At 39.1% G+C, this 16847-nt stretch overlaps 1 protein-coding gene across 1 annotated transcript in view; it reads right to left on the bottom strand.

Moving 5' to 3' along the window:
* The window catches only part of MYO16 (myosin XVI), a 505456-nt gene that overhangs the window by 306864 nt on the left and 181745 nt on the right, over positions 1-16847 (bottom strand). Inside the window, exons 6-7 of the mRNA XM_082366214.1 lie at positions 13486-13610; positions 5936-6061 (exon numbers count right to left, since the gene is read on the bottom strand). Of these exons, the coding sequence (XP_082222340.1) occupies positions 5936-6061; positions 13486-13610 (251 nt within the window). The remainder of the gene's footprint in view (positions 1-5935; positions 6062-13485; positions 13611-16847) is intronic.

The raw sequence follows: 16847 nt of genomic DNA, 5'->3' as shown, positions 1-16847 counted from the left end.
CATTCGCTGAGTAGTAACTGAGTGCTCTGTGCCAGCCCCGTGCAGATAAAGAAATAGACATTGTACCTGCACTCAGTTCTCACAAACTAGAGGGTCAATACGAACAAATATAAGAGATAATTCCAGCATGTGATAAGTGATGTGGTTTGGGGGATACAGGTGCTACATAGGGTGCATGACGGGGGCATCACACTGGGATCCAGGAAGGTAGAAAAGACAGCCAGTGAACTGACATCTCAGGGTACTCCTGCAGGGCAGGGAAGATTTAACCACTCAACAATTTCAAGAAAAGCAAAGAACATGAAAAGGATGTACATGGTGGCATATTCCAGAAATCGAAAGAAGTTCAGTATAGCCATATCCTCCAACCTGGTGGAGGGAGTAGGAGAAAAACAGCGGTAGAATTCAGCAGAATTCCTGGCCCATGGGGACTCATGTGTGATGGAGTAGGTATTTTATATCAGCAGCAATGGAAAGGATGGTGGATCGAATAGTTCTATTACATTTGCATTTAGAAAGCTGGCTGTAGCCACATTGTTGAGAATGGAGTGGGGGAGGGGGAGAGGACTCCATTAGGAGGCTGATGGGCTGACCCAGAGGCAGAGGTGCTGAGACACTGGGTGAAGGCAGAGGCAGTGAGGATGTACAGGTTAATCGGTTGTGGTTATAACTCACACAGCTCAAAGCTATTCACTAGGGAGGAGTTTGTGGGCTCAGTGGCTTCTTAGTTATGGGAGAGGCAGGAAAACGATAATGCCCAGGTTTGTGATGAGTAAATGGTGACACACAGAAGGGACAACAGACTGGGGAAAAGAAGAGATAAGATAATTCCCTTTGTACACAAGTTGGGTTTGAGGGCAGACTGATAGAGATTACCCACCAGGCAGTGGTCCTCATGGGCCGGGAACTTGAGAGAAAAACAAGAAAGGGCTCTGGGGGCCGTGATCATGTAGAGCATTTGCAGTTGCAGGTGTGAGATTCCCTAAAGACGTGTAAACATTGAGAAGAGAGGGAACCTAGGATCCAGCACTGAGTTTATCAATATTTGATGCTCAGCGGAGTACCAGGGAGTGTTTTTTTGTTTTTTTCAATGGAAATAGACATATCTAAAGAATAAAAACTCTGAATATATCTCAATTCTTAGGTACTTGGGTAAAATGTATTTAAGAATACAAACGACTCCTTTGAACATCAAGATATGCAGGTTGTGTGATTCAAGATACTTTTGAAGGGAAGGAGATTTAGATTTTAGCATTTGTACAATTATTTTCTTATCTTTTGTTGTAGCATCGCCAATCCTATTATAAACACTAAAAATATGTACAAGGCTAGAATCGAATTTTATTTTATGTACAACTCATAAAAAATTGTAAAATCAAAGGACTTACTGCTCACATAACTTATTCAGTTCCTAGTTTTAAACGAGAACAGGCATCTCTTTTTTTCTCACTGGAGAAGTTAATATATTTATAAAGGCAAGTTTTAAAACATGCATGCATGTCAGTTATAAATCCCAGTATACATGTCAATTATAAATACTGTTATAAATTATGGACTGCCTTCTCCAAAAGGCATTTATACTTGTAAGATATTTATAAGAAACTGAAGTTGCGATGAAGGTCTGTAAAAATGCCATTAGTCTCTCTAAAATGTTAGCATTTCTGAAGTTTTTTTCCCTGAACTGAGGTGTATTTATTTACAGTAAATTTCTTTAGAGAATTATAAATCTCCCATGCCTATAAATTGATATCCAAATAATACCTCTTTCTAAAATATCATTTCCAAAATGAATATGAAACGGTATTTTTATGGGTGAACAATTTTTAAAAACAATTCAAGACATCATATGGTATTTTCTTGACAAAATAATCAAGATACAGTTTACTCAAAATCCTCTATTAACAGAAATCTCTCATTGTTTTTTGAGTCTAAATCGAGGAAGAGTATTCTGGTTTTGGTGTCACGTATTCTAATGGAAAAGCCCCACTCGACCTTTCAGTGTTAAAGCTTTGCTTCTAGTTCTTGGCTGATGGATTTGTCCATTCAAGCCCTTCAGCTGCTCTGCTGGACACCGAGAAAGCATGCTGGGCAAGACAGGTAAAGTCTCTGCTGTGTTGGAGCTTACGTTCTGGTGGAGACCCCATTTGAGTAGGTTTAATGGAGCAAAATAGAAAAGACATATGATCTTCAGACCCTCTCCTTGGCACTAAAATGTTGAAGGATTTAGAAAATACTCAATTAATGGCAAGTCATTTTCTAGAGAAGCAGAGGGTAAAGGTGAGATTGTTTTTTAAATCTGCCTTATCTGTATACTATCAATGGCCGTTTCTGGAAAACTGTGTGTTGGACATCTGTCTCTGTGAATCTAGCAGCTGGATCAATTGACCTGGACACATGGGCACAGATGGTCTGATGCATTTGCCTTCATCATTCTCACCAATCTTCCAAGCTATGTAAAAATCCTCTTTTAACAGAAGTTGATGGTTCTCAGTGATTGAAGACCCTGGGGCCAGGCTCTAGGGAGGAAGAATCAGCAAGGCTGGTTAGTCTCCTACAGCCAGCGAGGGGTGGCTGGTGCTAGAGCCAGTGCCGGGCCATGGAAATCCTCAGAGCAAAGCTGGTTGAATCCCCGAGATGCGCAGAATGACCTATGGTGTGTGTGTGTATGTGGGAGGAGTGTCTGGGAAATAGAAGACAAAATTGGAACCCCCCCAAAATATGTTTTTTAAAAGTTGGGGTCAGATATTGTGCAGCTGGTTTTGAAAAGAATGCAGCAATTGGAAAGTGTTTCTTCATTAATTTACCATTAATCATTAATAAATAGTAAGTGTTGGGAATGTAGCTGGTACCCCGGGAATACGGTAATAAAAACATTCACCTTAATTACTCCGCATTTTGCAAAGTAAGTGCAGCTTTTGAATCATATTTCCCATGTAAGTTCATGACTATGTTTCTCTAGGCTGAAAACATAGTTTCAGAAAACCCAAAGTTTGGGAAATTTTTGGAATGTGACAGGTAATGGGGTGGAATACCGATATCCTCTCAGCCTCTACCTTATCCATCAGTGATTCTTCTATCTTATGACTTTTGTGTGACAAAAAGTTCCAGGAAGCTTTATGAAGGAAGTAGCAGTTGTACTGGGCTTATGTGCCTTACATCAAGTTTTACAGGTCTTTCATAAATAAGTATTTTTTGTAAACAGAAGCAGTTGTTTAAAAACACACCAGCTTTGACTGATTTCTTACTGGTCCTCTCTGCTAATTATAATAAACCCTGGAAATAACAAGCAACCCAAGAAGAACTCTGAAAAGTCCAAGGAGAAAAGTGAGTCAGGACCCACAGAAGGGAGAAATCACGGACGGGCAGGGTAGCCTATGTCCTCACACCCAACAGAAGAAGGCAACCCTGGACCCAGTGTTTCCCAGTCCAACCCAGCGACAGAAGGGGGCCCAGGTAGAGGCACCCCTCCCTCTTTTAAACCATGTCTCCCTGACAATATCAGGTGAATACAGCACCATGACCCTGCTAACACTGTCAGAGCAGACACTCTTTTTCCACTGAGACTGAGATGCCCCTCCCCAAAGAGAGACAAGGGTGGCTGGGGAGGGGATGGCACCTGCAAGTGGGGAGTGGGGCATACTCCAGAGGCCTCCAGCCCTGAAAGTCTTTTGTCCCCGTGGAGATTCTCCTACCCCACCCAGAGACGTGGGGCAGCCTGGCCCGAGGAAACGCCTTCTACCCCTTTTGGGACACCAGAAGAAACCAGTAGGAACTCCAGGGGCACCAGATAAACCAATCATACCAAAATAATACCTAGAAGGGTCTGAAAATTAAACTGTCATTGGATCCACCTCCCACTCAGGTAGACTGGAACCTGAACGCTAAACCTAAGCAGGGTGACTGCCTGCTAAAATAGAAGATATATATAGCACCAAGATTCTCCTAGCAAAATAGCCAAAATGTCCAAGAAGCAATTAAAAATCACTTATCATGGTCATACCAAAATCAGAAAATCATAATTTGACTAAGACAATTAACTTACACCAAAAGCAGGATGAATCATGCTGGAATTATTTGATGATGATTTTAAAGCAGCCATCATAAGAATGCTTTAACAAGCAATTACAAATTCTCTTGAAACAAAGGATAAAATAGAACACCTCATCAAAGACACAGAAGTTATAAGACAGAACCAAATGGAAATCACAGAACTGAAAAATACAACAGCAAATAAAATGCATCAACTCATACCAAATATTTCATTTGACCTGCAGTTAAATAAAACAAAAACCATATACTGGGTCCTGAAAAAAACCATTTAAATGTCTGGTAACAGAAAGCGACATATTTAGTCCAAGGTATGTTTTTTAAAAATTTTTGTTAAATCTAGTCCTATTTCCCCTGAGTTGATTCTCTTATGAAAGTGGTTAAAGGGAAACAATTAGCTCCTCTTTGCAATGATACCTGGTCCAAAATCTAAAAGCCCAATCAGTCAAAGTGAAAAATTGGGTAAAATGATTCATTCAAGTTTGGTAGTGTTCTGCTACATTTTACCACTTTCAGATTTAGCTCCTTCCAGAAGCAATCTCTGACTACAATGGGCACATTTTGATAATTTACTGATTACCACCTCGTCAGCACAGGCCAATAAGTTGTGTTCAAGGAAAGAGTACTACTTGCTTATATGTTCACTTCTTTATTTTTTACGAATGACAAAACTTCTCACCCAGTGTATCCCGGGCTGCTGCTGTGCTAGGATGGATTACTAATGTCCTGATGGTATACTTCTGATGCCCCGATACTCCTGTGATCCTAGTGAGACCTGGGAAACTTGGACTCCTGAGGCCAATGATTTCAGCTACATCCAGCCTTACCTCATTAACCCAACCATTCACTTATGCACACACTCACTTGCTAGAAGCACAGATTTGGAGTTGTTAGTAGCCTGATAAACATATTTACTGAATGAATGAATCTTTTTTCTACAGGAAATGTCATCAAAGCAAACAATGTTCTTATTAGTTTGGAAGACCTTCCCAAGCAATATGTTTTTCCTAAGATGCTTGAGATGCAAATGCTTTCAATTTATTCAACAACTGTATGACTCAAATTGTATGATAGATATTTTGCACACTGGTTAGTATCTAAGGGATTTAACTTACTATAAATTCTGTGAGTGAGATTGTTACCACAAGCTAATGTTTGGACATCAACAAGTTTAGCTTAAATCTCCATATATATGTAACCTGAGTTATATTTCCTACTATTACCACTAAGACTTTCTCTAACATAACATATTATGTATTTTTTGTAAATCAATTGTAATAATAATAAATTATTATGAATACTGCTGGATCACATTCACCCATATAAATTATTTAGAAGTTAAAGTTTGCTTCTTCTTCATGGTTTATTAGTATCTAGTGAGAAATTAGTTTGTGCAATAGTAACTCAAGATATATTAGCTACAGCCAAGCATCAATTCAGAGAAAGAACTCTGCTACCCATCCTTCATTCATTAAAATGAAATATAATTTATAGAGAAAAATAAAATATAAAATGTAATTTTGCTTTACATCTACTAACTGTAGAAAACAAACACAATTACCCTAGACTCATGAAACTGTATGCTGATAAGAACTATATAATATTAAGAAAATAGTATTAAGTCCATTCTATAAAGAATGTTTATAAGTTTTGATTATTTCTCCAATGATTCTGACTGCAACATGCAGAGTTCTTAGGAATGTAGGTTATGAATGTGTCCTTCTAAAAGTAAATGTTTTCTTTCAACCACAAACATATTTGTTTAGTAAGACAATTCCATTAAAAGTCAAGTTACATGTTAGTACATAATCTGAAAACAAAACAAAATATGAAATGATGCATTGATCATAAAATAATTCTTTAAAAATAACCCAGAACATTATTTTACCTGGCCATACTTTGCTGCCAAGTGGAGTGGGGTCCAGTACTGATTATCTCCTACATTGAGGTCCCCGCCATGTTCCAGGAGAAGACATACCACTTCCTTGTAGCCACTCGCACATGCCATATGCAACTGCAACGAAGAGATATTTTGTCATTTAACTTAAAAAAGCAGGGACAGCAATGTAGTTTATTCAGTGGTTGAAAGACACCCATTTAATAAAGTATCGGATCTAAAACACAGAGACCTTTTAAAAAGAACACATATGTAATTTTATTTGGTACGAGTGGATGTCATCATTCTTTGAAAAAAGGGTTATGGGTTAATTATTTATTATTTTCCTTCTGACCCTGACAATGTGCACTTTTCCATGTAATTCCTATTTCCCTCTCCAGTGCTCCTTTCTACTATAATCTGAATACTTGTAAATACAAAATATAATATCTCAGTGATTTACCACTTCTTGCCCCAAAGTCACACATGTACTGACTAGCTCTAAAATTTCAGCCCTGTATTTGGTGTTACAGGAGGGGGACTCAGAGATATAAATGACCACAGGAAATGTGATCATTGCCACGGTTACATACATGTAAAAGGGGCAGGAGAACTAGAAAGGATGAATTAATGCCAACAAGCTCTAAAATGATTACGTAGCCATCATTTTAATATTCTCCCAGTTGAGCTTCTCAATGCAAACCGAAGCTTAGAAATGAAGCCTCAGGAACTACCATGATGAGATCAGGGTTTGGAGGAATTTTTCAAATTTTCCTATGGGGGAATTCCTGTTTCTTGGCAACAGGCTTTACTTCTAAGTAAATTATCATCACCCTCAATTTAAACTAGGTTATTAAGTAACTACATGGTGGAATTTGTAATCATAATAATTAAGAAGAGGAATCTATAAGGAAAGGAAAAAGAAGAACTAATTTAAAAGTAGTAAAAACAACAACTTCTAGGTTTTGTAGCATGGAATTTTGTAGCTCGATTCCTTGCCATTTTTATTACAAAGACAAGATTATAGTAAAGTCAAAAGGGCTTATTCAATATAAATTTTGATAAAATTCAGAAAAAAGTTTGCTTTTCTATCTTTGAACTTAATTATGCTCTTCAATCTACAGTGACATTTATATATTTATGTTTTGTATGTACTTTCAGCTACATTAGAACAACAAATAGATTCAATCTAACTTAAGGTATAAACATTAAGAGATTGACACACTTGGTTACACACAGAATTCACCTCGTTAACATTCCAGCAAACCCTCCCTAGAATGATATATCCACAGATATTTTAGAGAAATATGATTTTATATGCATATTTTCCTAAAGAACTCATCTTTCTCCTGCTTCTAAATTTATTTCATATTATTTGAATAATAAGTCAGTGACTGGCAAGTTACCCAGCTATATGCACTAACATCTGGATTTCAGATGTTCACTTGTAGCATAAGCCTGCATGAAGAATGGGTCCACTAGTTGGTTAGCGCCTGTTACTAATGATGCAAAGTTCGTAGGATCAACCCCTTCGTGAGTAGATTTGTTTTCCATGTGGCAAAACTCCAGTTCCACCATTCACAACTTAGCCCAACTCTCACCCAAGTCATCCCCTGAGCTGCTCACGAGGTAAAGACTAAAAGGAAAACCGTCTTGGCTAACTTAGCAGAAAAGCAATACAAAGCAGGAGCTACCAGTGACATCTAGGGCAGCAGGCACATTTAATCCTCGGTCATCTCAGAATAAAAGCGAAACACCTAACTTTTTTTTAAAGTATGGTTGATTTACAATGTCGTGTTAGTTTCAGGTATACAGAAGTGATTCAGTTTTATTATATATATATATATTCTTTTTCAGATCCTTTTCCCTTATAGGTTATTACGAAATACTGAATATAGTTCCCTGTGCTATACAGTAGGTCCCTGTTGTTTGTCTATTTTATATATAGCGGTGTGTATATGTTAATCCAAAACTCCTAATTTATCCCTCCCCCTCTTTCTCCTTTTGGTAATCATAAGTTTGTTTTCTATGTCTATGGGTCTATTTCTGTTTTGTATATAAGTTCATTTGTATCATTTATCATATGGCATATGTCCGGAATCTAAAAAAAAGGCACCAACTTTGAGTCACTCCACTTCATCGCAAGAGATAACAGAATATTTAAAAATCATCCTAGTAACATATCAGGAGTTTAGAGCCATTACTTTGATTCTACTGGCAGTCAAGTTCTGTATCCTTAAGTCACTAGACCTATGGGTGGGTACCGTTTCTCATCATGGAAGTTCGACTTCAAGTTAAAAATTTTTAACTTAAAAATGTCTATTTTCTGAAATGGAATTTATAGTCCTGCCTTGTCCTGACATGGCTGGAAGGTATCGGTGCCAAAATGTGTAAGTGTTGATCACATGACATCTTAGAATACTCCTCTCCTGCTATGAGAACCACAGAGGCAGTGGTTGTTCCCGTAGAGAATTAGCAACAGCTTTTTGGAATCACAGTCCTCATGGCAAGTTATCACAAGCTGGAAATCACCTACCCAGTTACAACACAGAACAGGACGCTGAAGTGGTTTCACAAACATCCTGCATAAAAGTTCTAAATTACTGGGCTTCCCTGGTGGCGCAGTGGTTGAGAATCTGCCTGCTAATGCGGGGGACACGGGTTCGAGCCCTGGTCTGGGAAGATCCCACATGCCGCAGAGCAGCTGGGCCCGTGAGCCACAACTACTGAGCCTGCGCGTCTGGAGCTTGTGCTCCGCAACAAGAGAGGCCGCGATAGTGAGAGGCCCGCGCATCGCAATGAAGAGTGGGCCCCGCTTGCCGCAACTAGAGAGAGCCCTCGCACAGAAGCGAAGACCCAACGCAGCCATAAATAAATAAACAAATAAATAAAATTTAAAAAAAAAAAGTTCTAAATTACTTCTTCTCTTCAGAACAACCGATGGGACAGTCACCATCCCAATTTTGCAGCTGGAGAAGTTGTGGATTAGATCACTGAGGTAACTGACCCAGGGAAGCAGGGCCACCGGGGGCTGAAGCCACGTTCCTCTGTACGCCCAGAACTCACATTTTGAAATAGCAAAGGCGAGTGGACGTCCAAGTTGGCCGGGCTACAAGGATAACGCTGCAGTGTGAACGCTCCTAGCAAACCTTGCATTCACTCCACAATTTATTTGTGTAAACATGCAAATGCTCTTCCTGCAAACCTCCCCTGCCCCACATACCAATCCGGTATTATAATGTTCGTCTCCAGAACACGTGCACAATTTACACACTTGCTTGTTTCCCCTGGCACACCAGCGAGGTTGGCATGGCTGTGTGTGTGAAGCGTGGCTTATCGCCACCTTGCATACTAATGATGCGAAGTTCATAGGATCGACCCCTTTAGGAATAGATTCGTTTCCATGTAGCAAAACTCCAGTTCCACCATTTAGAATGTAGCCCCACTCTCACCCGGTCATCTCCTCAGCTGCTTAAGAGGCAAAGACTTAAAGGAAAACCGTCTTGGCTTGCTCAGCAGCAAAGCTATCCAGAGCAGGAGCTACCAGTGACGTCTAGGGCGGCCGGCACATTTAATCCCAGGTCATCTCAGAACAAAAGCCAAACGCCTAACTTTGAGTCATTCCACTTCATCACAACAGAAGATTTTAAAATCATCCTAATAAAAAATCAGTGAGGCCTGACTTCATGCAAGTTGGAAGTTTTCATTATTATATATGTCCAGATACTCTAATCTCTAAATCGAGGCTATGCACGGTGACAGAAAGTAACCACAAAAGCTTTATTCCCTAGATGTGACCAGAAAACTGATGACACTGGCTAAGTCTTCTTCCAGAAGTAAGGATGAAGCAGTACTACCGAAATAAAAAAAAGGAAACAAAAATAAAATTGCTTGATATTTTGCACTTCATGGATAATTAATTATTTTCCAACAAACCAAGTAAATATGGCTCAAGGCCAGATGTGATATATCAAATTCTGTGACAAAACAGGAAAGAACCAGCTTCTTGATAACATATATACTATTATCAGTGTTTTCAAAGAGTATTTATGTACCTGAACTCAGGAACTCCTTTTCATATGCTCTGTAATGTGGCTTTTCTGAGGGGAACTGTATCCTTTTCTGAAGCTTTTATTTTCTTTTAAGAAGAATATTAACACAAACTAAGAGATCTTTTTAAAAGAGCTATCTTGGTGTTGGGAGGGATAAATTAGGAGTTTGGGATTAACATATACACACTACTCTATACAAAACAGACAAACAACAAAGTTCTCCCATGTAGCACAGGGAAGTATACTCAATATCTTGCAATAACCTATAGCAGAAAAGAATCTGAAAAATAATATATATATGGATAACTGAATCACTGTTCTGTACACCTGAAACTAATACAACATTGTAAATCAACTATACTCCAAAAAAATTTTTAATAAAAATTTTTAAAAAGAGTTACCTTATATTTGGTTATTTTATTGCATGTTCTAAAAAAGGAAGAAAAAGCAACATAAAAACCATCTTACTAGGAGTTGATCCTCCTTGAGTATTCTGTTGACAGTTTCATCTCTTTTGCACATACAATGTAACAGCGTGGGGCATTATGCCTAATTTTGAACCACAACTGACATTCCAACTCAGGATGTGGAAATCCGCCTGCGGCCAAGACTGTCTTCTTATCATTATCAGCAACAATAGTCAGGAACACACCATCCACATGCCCTTTACAGAAAGACAGCTCCAGGAGCGGCAGCTATTAACGTAATCGACCAAAAGAATCAAAGAATCTGCCATCTGCCAAATGCTGTGATCCTCAGGGAAGGACTTGCTAGCCTCCTGTTCACTGTTACTTTCTTCGTATAAAGCTCAAAGATGATCACAACATCAATAATAAAACAAGATTTAGTTATTACAGAATAATTATATGCCACACTTGTGTTCTCTGTTCAATAAAAAAAGTGACCAGGAATGTCAAAATTGCAGATGGTTGAAAATGATAGCAATTTATTGCTGTGTATTGATTCTTTTAATAGCTTATCTTCTGAGGTATGTAGGTCCTTTTATTGAGCAGGGATTGAAGCCCATGTGCTGTTTTTCTTTAGCTGTGATTTCAAAAAAAACAACATGAAGTTGTCATATCGTCTTCCAAACAGAGAAACACAGACTCCACTGGGTTTTTACTATGCGTTAGATGTGTTAATTAACGTAGCTCCTGCCTTAAATGAGCTGTTAATTAAATAGCCCACTCTCGTCTGGATTTTGACCTCACTGTTCCACCAAAGCTGTCCCGATGAGAAGCCCGAGGACTCCAAGTTCCCAAGTCTGGCAGCTGAGTCTCCGTCTCGTCTACGTGACCTCTCAGCAGTGTTTATTTGACAGTTAATCATCCCTCCTCCTCCTCACGCTTTCTCTACTGGCCTCCCGGGACGTCTCATACTCTCGGTTTTCCTCCCACCTTGGGAGTCCCTCTTCCCATCTCATTTCTGGATCTTCCTCTTTTCCTGTGCTCCGTGGCTCAGTCCCCAATCCTCTTTCCTTCTGTATCAAATCAGTGACTTCATCCAGGGTCAAGGGCCTCAATAGCATGTACATGCCAAAGACCCCCAAACTGTTTCTCCAGTCCGGGCATCGCCCGAATTCCAGACTCCAATATCCAACCACAGACTCGGCATGTCCATGACGTTGGCTAAGAGGCACTTTTAACTTCACATTTCCAGAATCCATCCTGATCTTCCCTGCTCTGAGCCGGGTCCTGAGCCTTCTCTATCTCATTCGGTGTCAACTCCATCATTCCAGTTGTTCAAACTAGAAACATGGAAGTCATTCTGAAGTCTTTTCTTCCTCTCTCATCACATTCCGGCCAGGAAATCCCAATGGACCTTCTTTCAATGTAGACTGAAATGAGCCACTTCTCATCACTCCAGCATCTACCATCTTGGTCTGAGTCGCATCATCGCTCGTTAGATTAAAGCAAAAGCCTCCTAACTGAACTCTCAGCTTCACCCTCATGCTTTGACAGTCCATCCTTATCACAGCAGTCAGAATGAGGGATCCTTTTAGAATAGGAGTAGGATCCTCTCTTCAGAACTCTTCAGTCTATTCCCATCTCACACAGCGTAACTGCCACAGTCCTCGCATAGGCCCACAAGATGCTGTGTGATCTGGTCCTGGTTACCCCTCTGCTTATCCACACTAGCCTCCGTGCTGTTTATCAATCACACCACACCTGGCCCTGCCTCAGGGCCTTTGCACTTACACTGTTTAGCCTGGAATGCTCCTCCTTCACGCCTACAGTGTGCGCAGACTTCTTTCAGGCCATCACTCGGAACTCTTCTTGAGAGTGAGACCTTACCTGTCTACCTATGCAAAATGTCAACTGTTTACCCAGCATGCCCCGTCTTGTTTTACTATTTCTCATTTGCATTTATTATTAGCAATATGCTATATATTTAGCTCATTTATATTGTATATTACCTGTCTTCCCCCAATGAAATGTGAGCCCATGACAAAAGGACTTCTGTGGTTTTGTTCACTATGATTTTGTTCACAGGTCACGGTCAGTAAATAGTTCCTCAATAAACTGGTTGGAATGTTTTTCCATTTGAATGTGTTATTTTTCAATAAACTCTAAACATGCTTTGTTTTCTTTTCCTACAGCTTAGAGTTCCATTTTTGATAGTCTTCTGAAATTTACATCCCAAAGGCCAACATCAGTATCTAGGAAGACAATTCTATCGAGAAGTCTCAAGGCACTTATTTTGCATTTAATAAGTCTATAAAGCTATCAGGTGTCACACAACTCATATCCATTTGGTTACGTTGCTTTCCTCATCTACCGTGCTCAACCTCACACCATATTTTCCCCATGGTAGAAACTGGACCACTTTCTAAAATTGGTTCCAACCACTTCTATGTACCCCATGCTTCAGAGCTCATAATCCCTTCTGCTGCCCTAGTTTACTTTCCTGAAACTTAATACATTTATTTATTTCCACAATCATTAATTTTAACCCCAGCATGCCCAGCCCAGGTAATTTTTATGGGTCAGTAGGACCAAACGTTCTTATTTTGATGATTAGACATTGTGTTTACATTAAAATTAATCCAAATTTAATTGTTGTGTGTTTAATTTTCTGCAGCTGTGCCTGATAGCAAAAAAAAAAGTAATGACAGGAGTTTGCTTGAATTTAGAAATTCATTCATCAGAGTAACTCAGTTTCTTTTGCTTAAAATTAAAATGAAAACATTCTCCTGTAAGTTCCATCTCAAAAATCACATTGACAAAATAATGGATAAAAATTACTCTAAATTTGTAGGAAAAACATGCATAGAAGGAAGGCTTAGAGAGAATATATCAACAGATAAACGTTGGGTGGTGGTATAAGTGATCTGCATTTTCCTCTTTGCATGTTTGTTTTGCAAAATTTCTGCAATAAATATGTATTACTTTTATAATCAGAAAAATAAAAAACATTATTTAGAAGTTAACTGTGTATAATTCTATGTTTTAGAAATCAACGTATGTTCTCAACTTAAGCAGTGTCTCCTAGTGAAGCGTGGTAACTTACCAGTGTTACGCCATCATTATTTTTCTCATTAACGTTTCCTCCACATGACAAGAAGTGTTTGACGTCTGTTAGCATACTCATTGGTCTCTGAAGCTTCATCTGCCGCAGTGATGTCAGATCCACTCCTAGGGGGGGAAAGAGCCTTTTTCAAACAGAATGTACACTGCTTCTCAGCTGCAGGGGGTAAAAATTTAATTTTATCTTATATTTTTCAACGTGTTCCTCTTTGAAGCGCCTCTTCCAATTTGAATTCTCACTCAAAGCATCCATAATTGTTTCTCTTGGCATGCAGTCTTATTTCCATCTAGAGTCTTGAATAATTTTCCTCTTATTATATCCCAAAATGTGATAGGATGCCTTAGCCATGGCAGGCTTTCAGTGGATTTCTGTTTTAGTATAAATCATCAGCAGAGACTGCCCAAAGTATTGTAAAGTACCTGCATTGAATTGAAATGAGTTGTAAAGACATACTTTTTTTTCCCTATGATTTTCCTCATTAAAATAGTTTCTCCTAAAAGCAATGCAGTGTCCTGGAATAGAAAAAGGATTTAGCGGGAAAACTGGAAAATTCTGAATAAAGGCTGTAGTTTACTTAATAGTATTGTACCAATGTTAACTTCTTAGTTTGGATGAATACACCACGGCTGTGTACATTTTTAATGTTAGGGGAATCTGGATGAAGGGTATCTGGGACCTCTCTGTACTATTTTTGCAACTTTCCTTCAAAATATTTTTTAAAGGATGCTCCAAATGATCGTTTCATGACTATTAATGTTAATAAGGAGAAATAAACTAAAATTGAGTGAGGACTGATAGCCTGGCTTCAATGAGGTGGGTGATTTATGCAGAGAAGACTCAGTTCAGCTCACCTGTTTATACCTCTATCCAGTATATATTTTAACCTGAGCTTTCATGGTGGTGTAATCTCCACGGTAGCGTGTATCTCTGCATTTCTGCATCCCCTGTTCCTAACGTTGGTTCCTGGGCATAATAGGTGTTTACTAAGGGGAAATAATCCACCTCATTCCAAGTGAAAGTAATGATAACAGTCATAGTGATATTCATGCTGCTGATGAAGATGATTCTGCTGCTGCTGCTGAGATGACATCTGTACCTCCGCCAGTGTTTGCTATGAGCCAGCCGCACTTCTGAGCAATTTTTATCTCTTGTCTGATTGAGTCCTTGCCACAAACATGGAGAGAGAGCAGTGGGCTTGAGCGAAAAGGCTGGACTGATCCTCCTGGCTGTGCCAGGTCTGTGGCCGACCTCCCCAGGGTGCCTCTGGGAAAGTTACTTAGCCTGACTGTCTGTGTCCTCCGTCACTCAGATGATAATACATATCCCAAAGGGACAAAGCTATGGGTAACGTGTATAAGACCTGTCTGCGTGGCACAGCCCAGCATGGTGCCCATCGGCTGTCATGTCACGCCTGCCTCCCTGCATCCCTTGTTCTCCGAGCCTGGATGAACTCCAGAGCAGAGATGGTCTGGAGTTCTAGTGCTGTGTCTTGCACTTACTATTTGCGCCAGTGGGGGCAGGTAGCTTATCCTCTGCCTCAGTTTCTTCATCTGCAAAAGGGGCTGACAGTTTATTTCACCAGTTGTCAGGAGAATGAGTCAAAACACATACAGCATATAAAACAGTGTTTAGCTTGCAGGAAGCACTCAATGAAAGGGACGTGTCATTTCATCATCAGTCAGCCTTCTGGTACATGGATCACCTGCCACGCATTTAGGAGCGTTTTTCTTTACGATAAGGAGGCAGGGAGAAACCAAACAAAATAAAGCCAAATGCAATATTTGAATAGTGTAGCTTGTTTCAAACACTCAGTTCAAAGCAAACCCATTTTAGGAGAAACATGAATGAGAAACACGAGAAGCCACACCTCAGCTTCCTAATCATCAGAAGCCATTTCAGAAGAACTAACAGATTTCCCTAACAGGCACATTGGAGGTTTCTAAACAACCAGCTAAAACTGTCACTCCATTCCTATGTTTAGGATTATGGAATTTGACATGTGAGTAATATCTGGAAAACACTATTTCTCAGATGTCAGTGTTCAATTTTGCATGCTGAAGTAGCAGAAAAACCTAATGGTTGCCCTACTCTAAGGCTATATTATTTTAACTTTTATAATATTGCATGTTTACTGAAGTGGTATGCATCTTTTAGGGAATTATTTAAACATGTAATTAAAACTGAGTGATTAAAAAAAGAATAGGGCTCAAAGATGAAAGACACAAATTGAAACAGAGATTAGCTGTCACTCATTTCAGACTCATGCACATTACAACATATTATGTGGAAACAATCTATTTCTGGTGACTGTTGTGAAGATATGAGGGGAATATTATGACATCGTACTCCATTATTTTAAAACTTTATTTTGAATCAAATATGATACCAATTAAGATGTGATTTTTAGATTTTTCCGACATGTTCAGGGAAAAAAACCCCACAGATCTATATTTGGTAAGACAATAGAATGGAAATTCCCTCACTTCTTGGTTAAATTTCTTAAGATGCTTCTGGAAAAAAACCAAACAAGATGACTATAGCCCATAAGAAATCTATTATTTTGTAGTGGATAACGGGCCAATCCTCTCTTTTTGAAAAGAAGTTCAGTTTTATTTTCATACTGTTTCTTGAAAAAATTAATACATGCCCTGCTTAGATTTATTATTTTGAAAGGAATTTCGTAATTTTTTGTTTAATTTAGGACATAAGAAACAAATCATTTACCTGAAATGCACAAGTTATTACATGTGATACTAATTACTACTGCCTGATTACATTTGATTATATCAATAAATGCTTGTGAAGAACCGAAACTACATTAACATCTCAAGTCAATTTGAACCTTATCTTAACCTTCCTTATTGTTTTAATTTAATTGTTTAATATTGTTTTGTAACAATTCAGCTTTTCCTTTTCTCCATTATCCATCCTGTATTGGGGGTATTCTGTGCTGCTACCACAGATAATTTTATCATTATGCCATGACATGACCCATCCCATGGTTGTACCCTGGGGTTCCCTAAGCTCCGAGAATTGCATCTAATCTCAATTTCTGTCACTATGGTAAGCCTCCAAAGAGATCCAAGACTTGGCGGAAGCAAAAAAGTTAAGCAGGCACATAATGAAAGTTGTTCTAGCAAAGAGAAATAAACCAGTTTAAGCCAAAACGGTGTTGTAACCTCTACCAAATCCTTTCCCCCAACTCTGACCACAGGCTTAATGTGGGACTGTCCCAGGCAAATCGGGATCACTGTCACCCCAATAATGGGATGATTCTGAAGGGGTTGGTGCAGGAACAGAATTCTGAATGAACTTTGTTAAGCAGGAGAAACATTTGCAGACTG

The sequence above is a fragment of the Balaenoptera borealis genome (assembly GCF_965194805.1).
Source record: "Balaenoptera borealis genome assembly, chromosome: 18".
NCBI classification, from domain to species: domain Eukaryota; kingdom Metazoa; phylum Chordata; class Mammalia; order Artiodactyla; family Balaenopteridae; genus Balaenoptera; species Balaenoptera borealis.
Note: the sequence above shows the minus strand (reverse complement) of the source record. Positions and strands in the feature narration are given on the sequence as shown.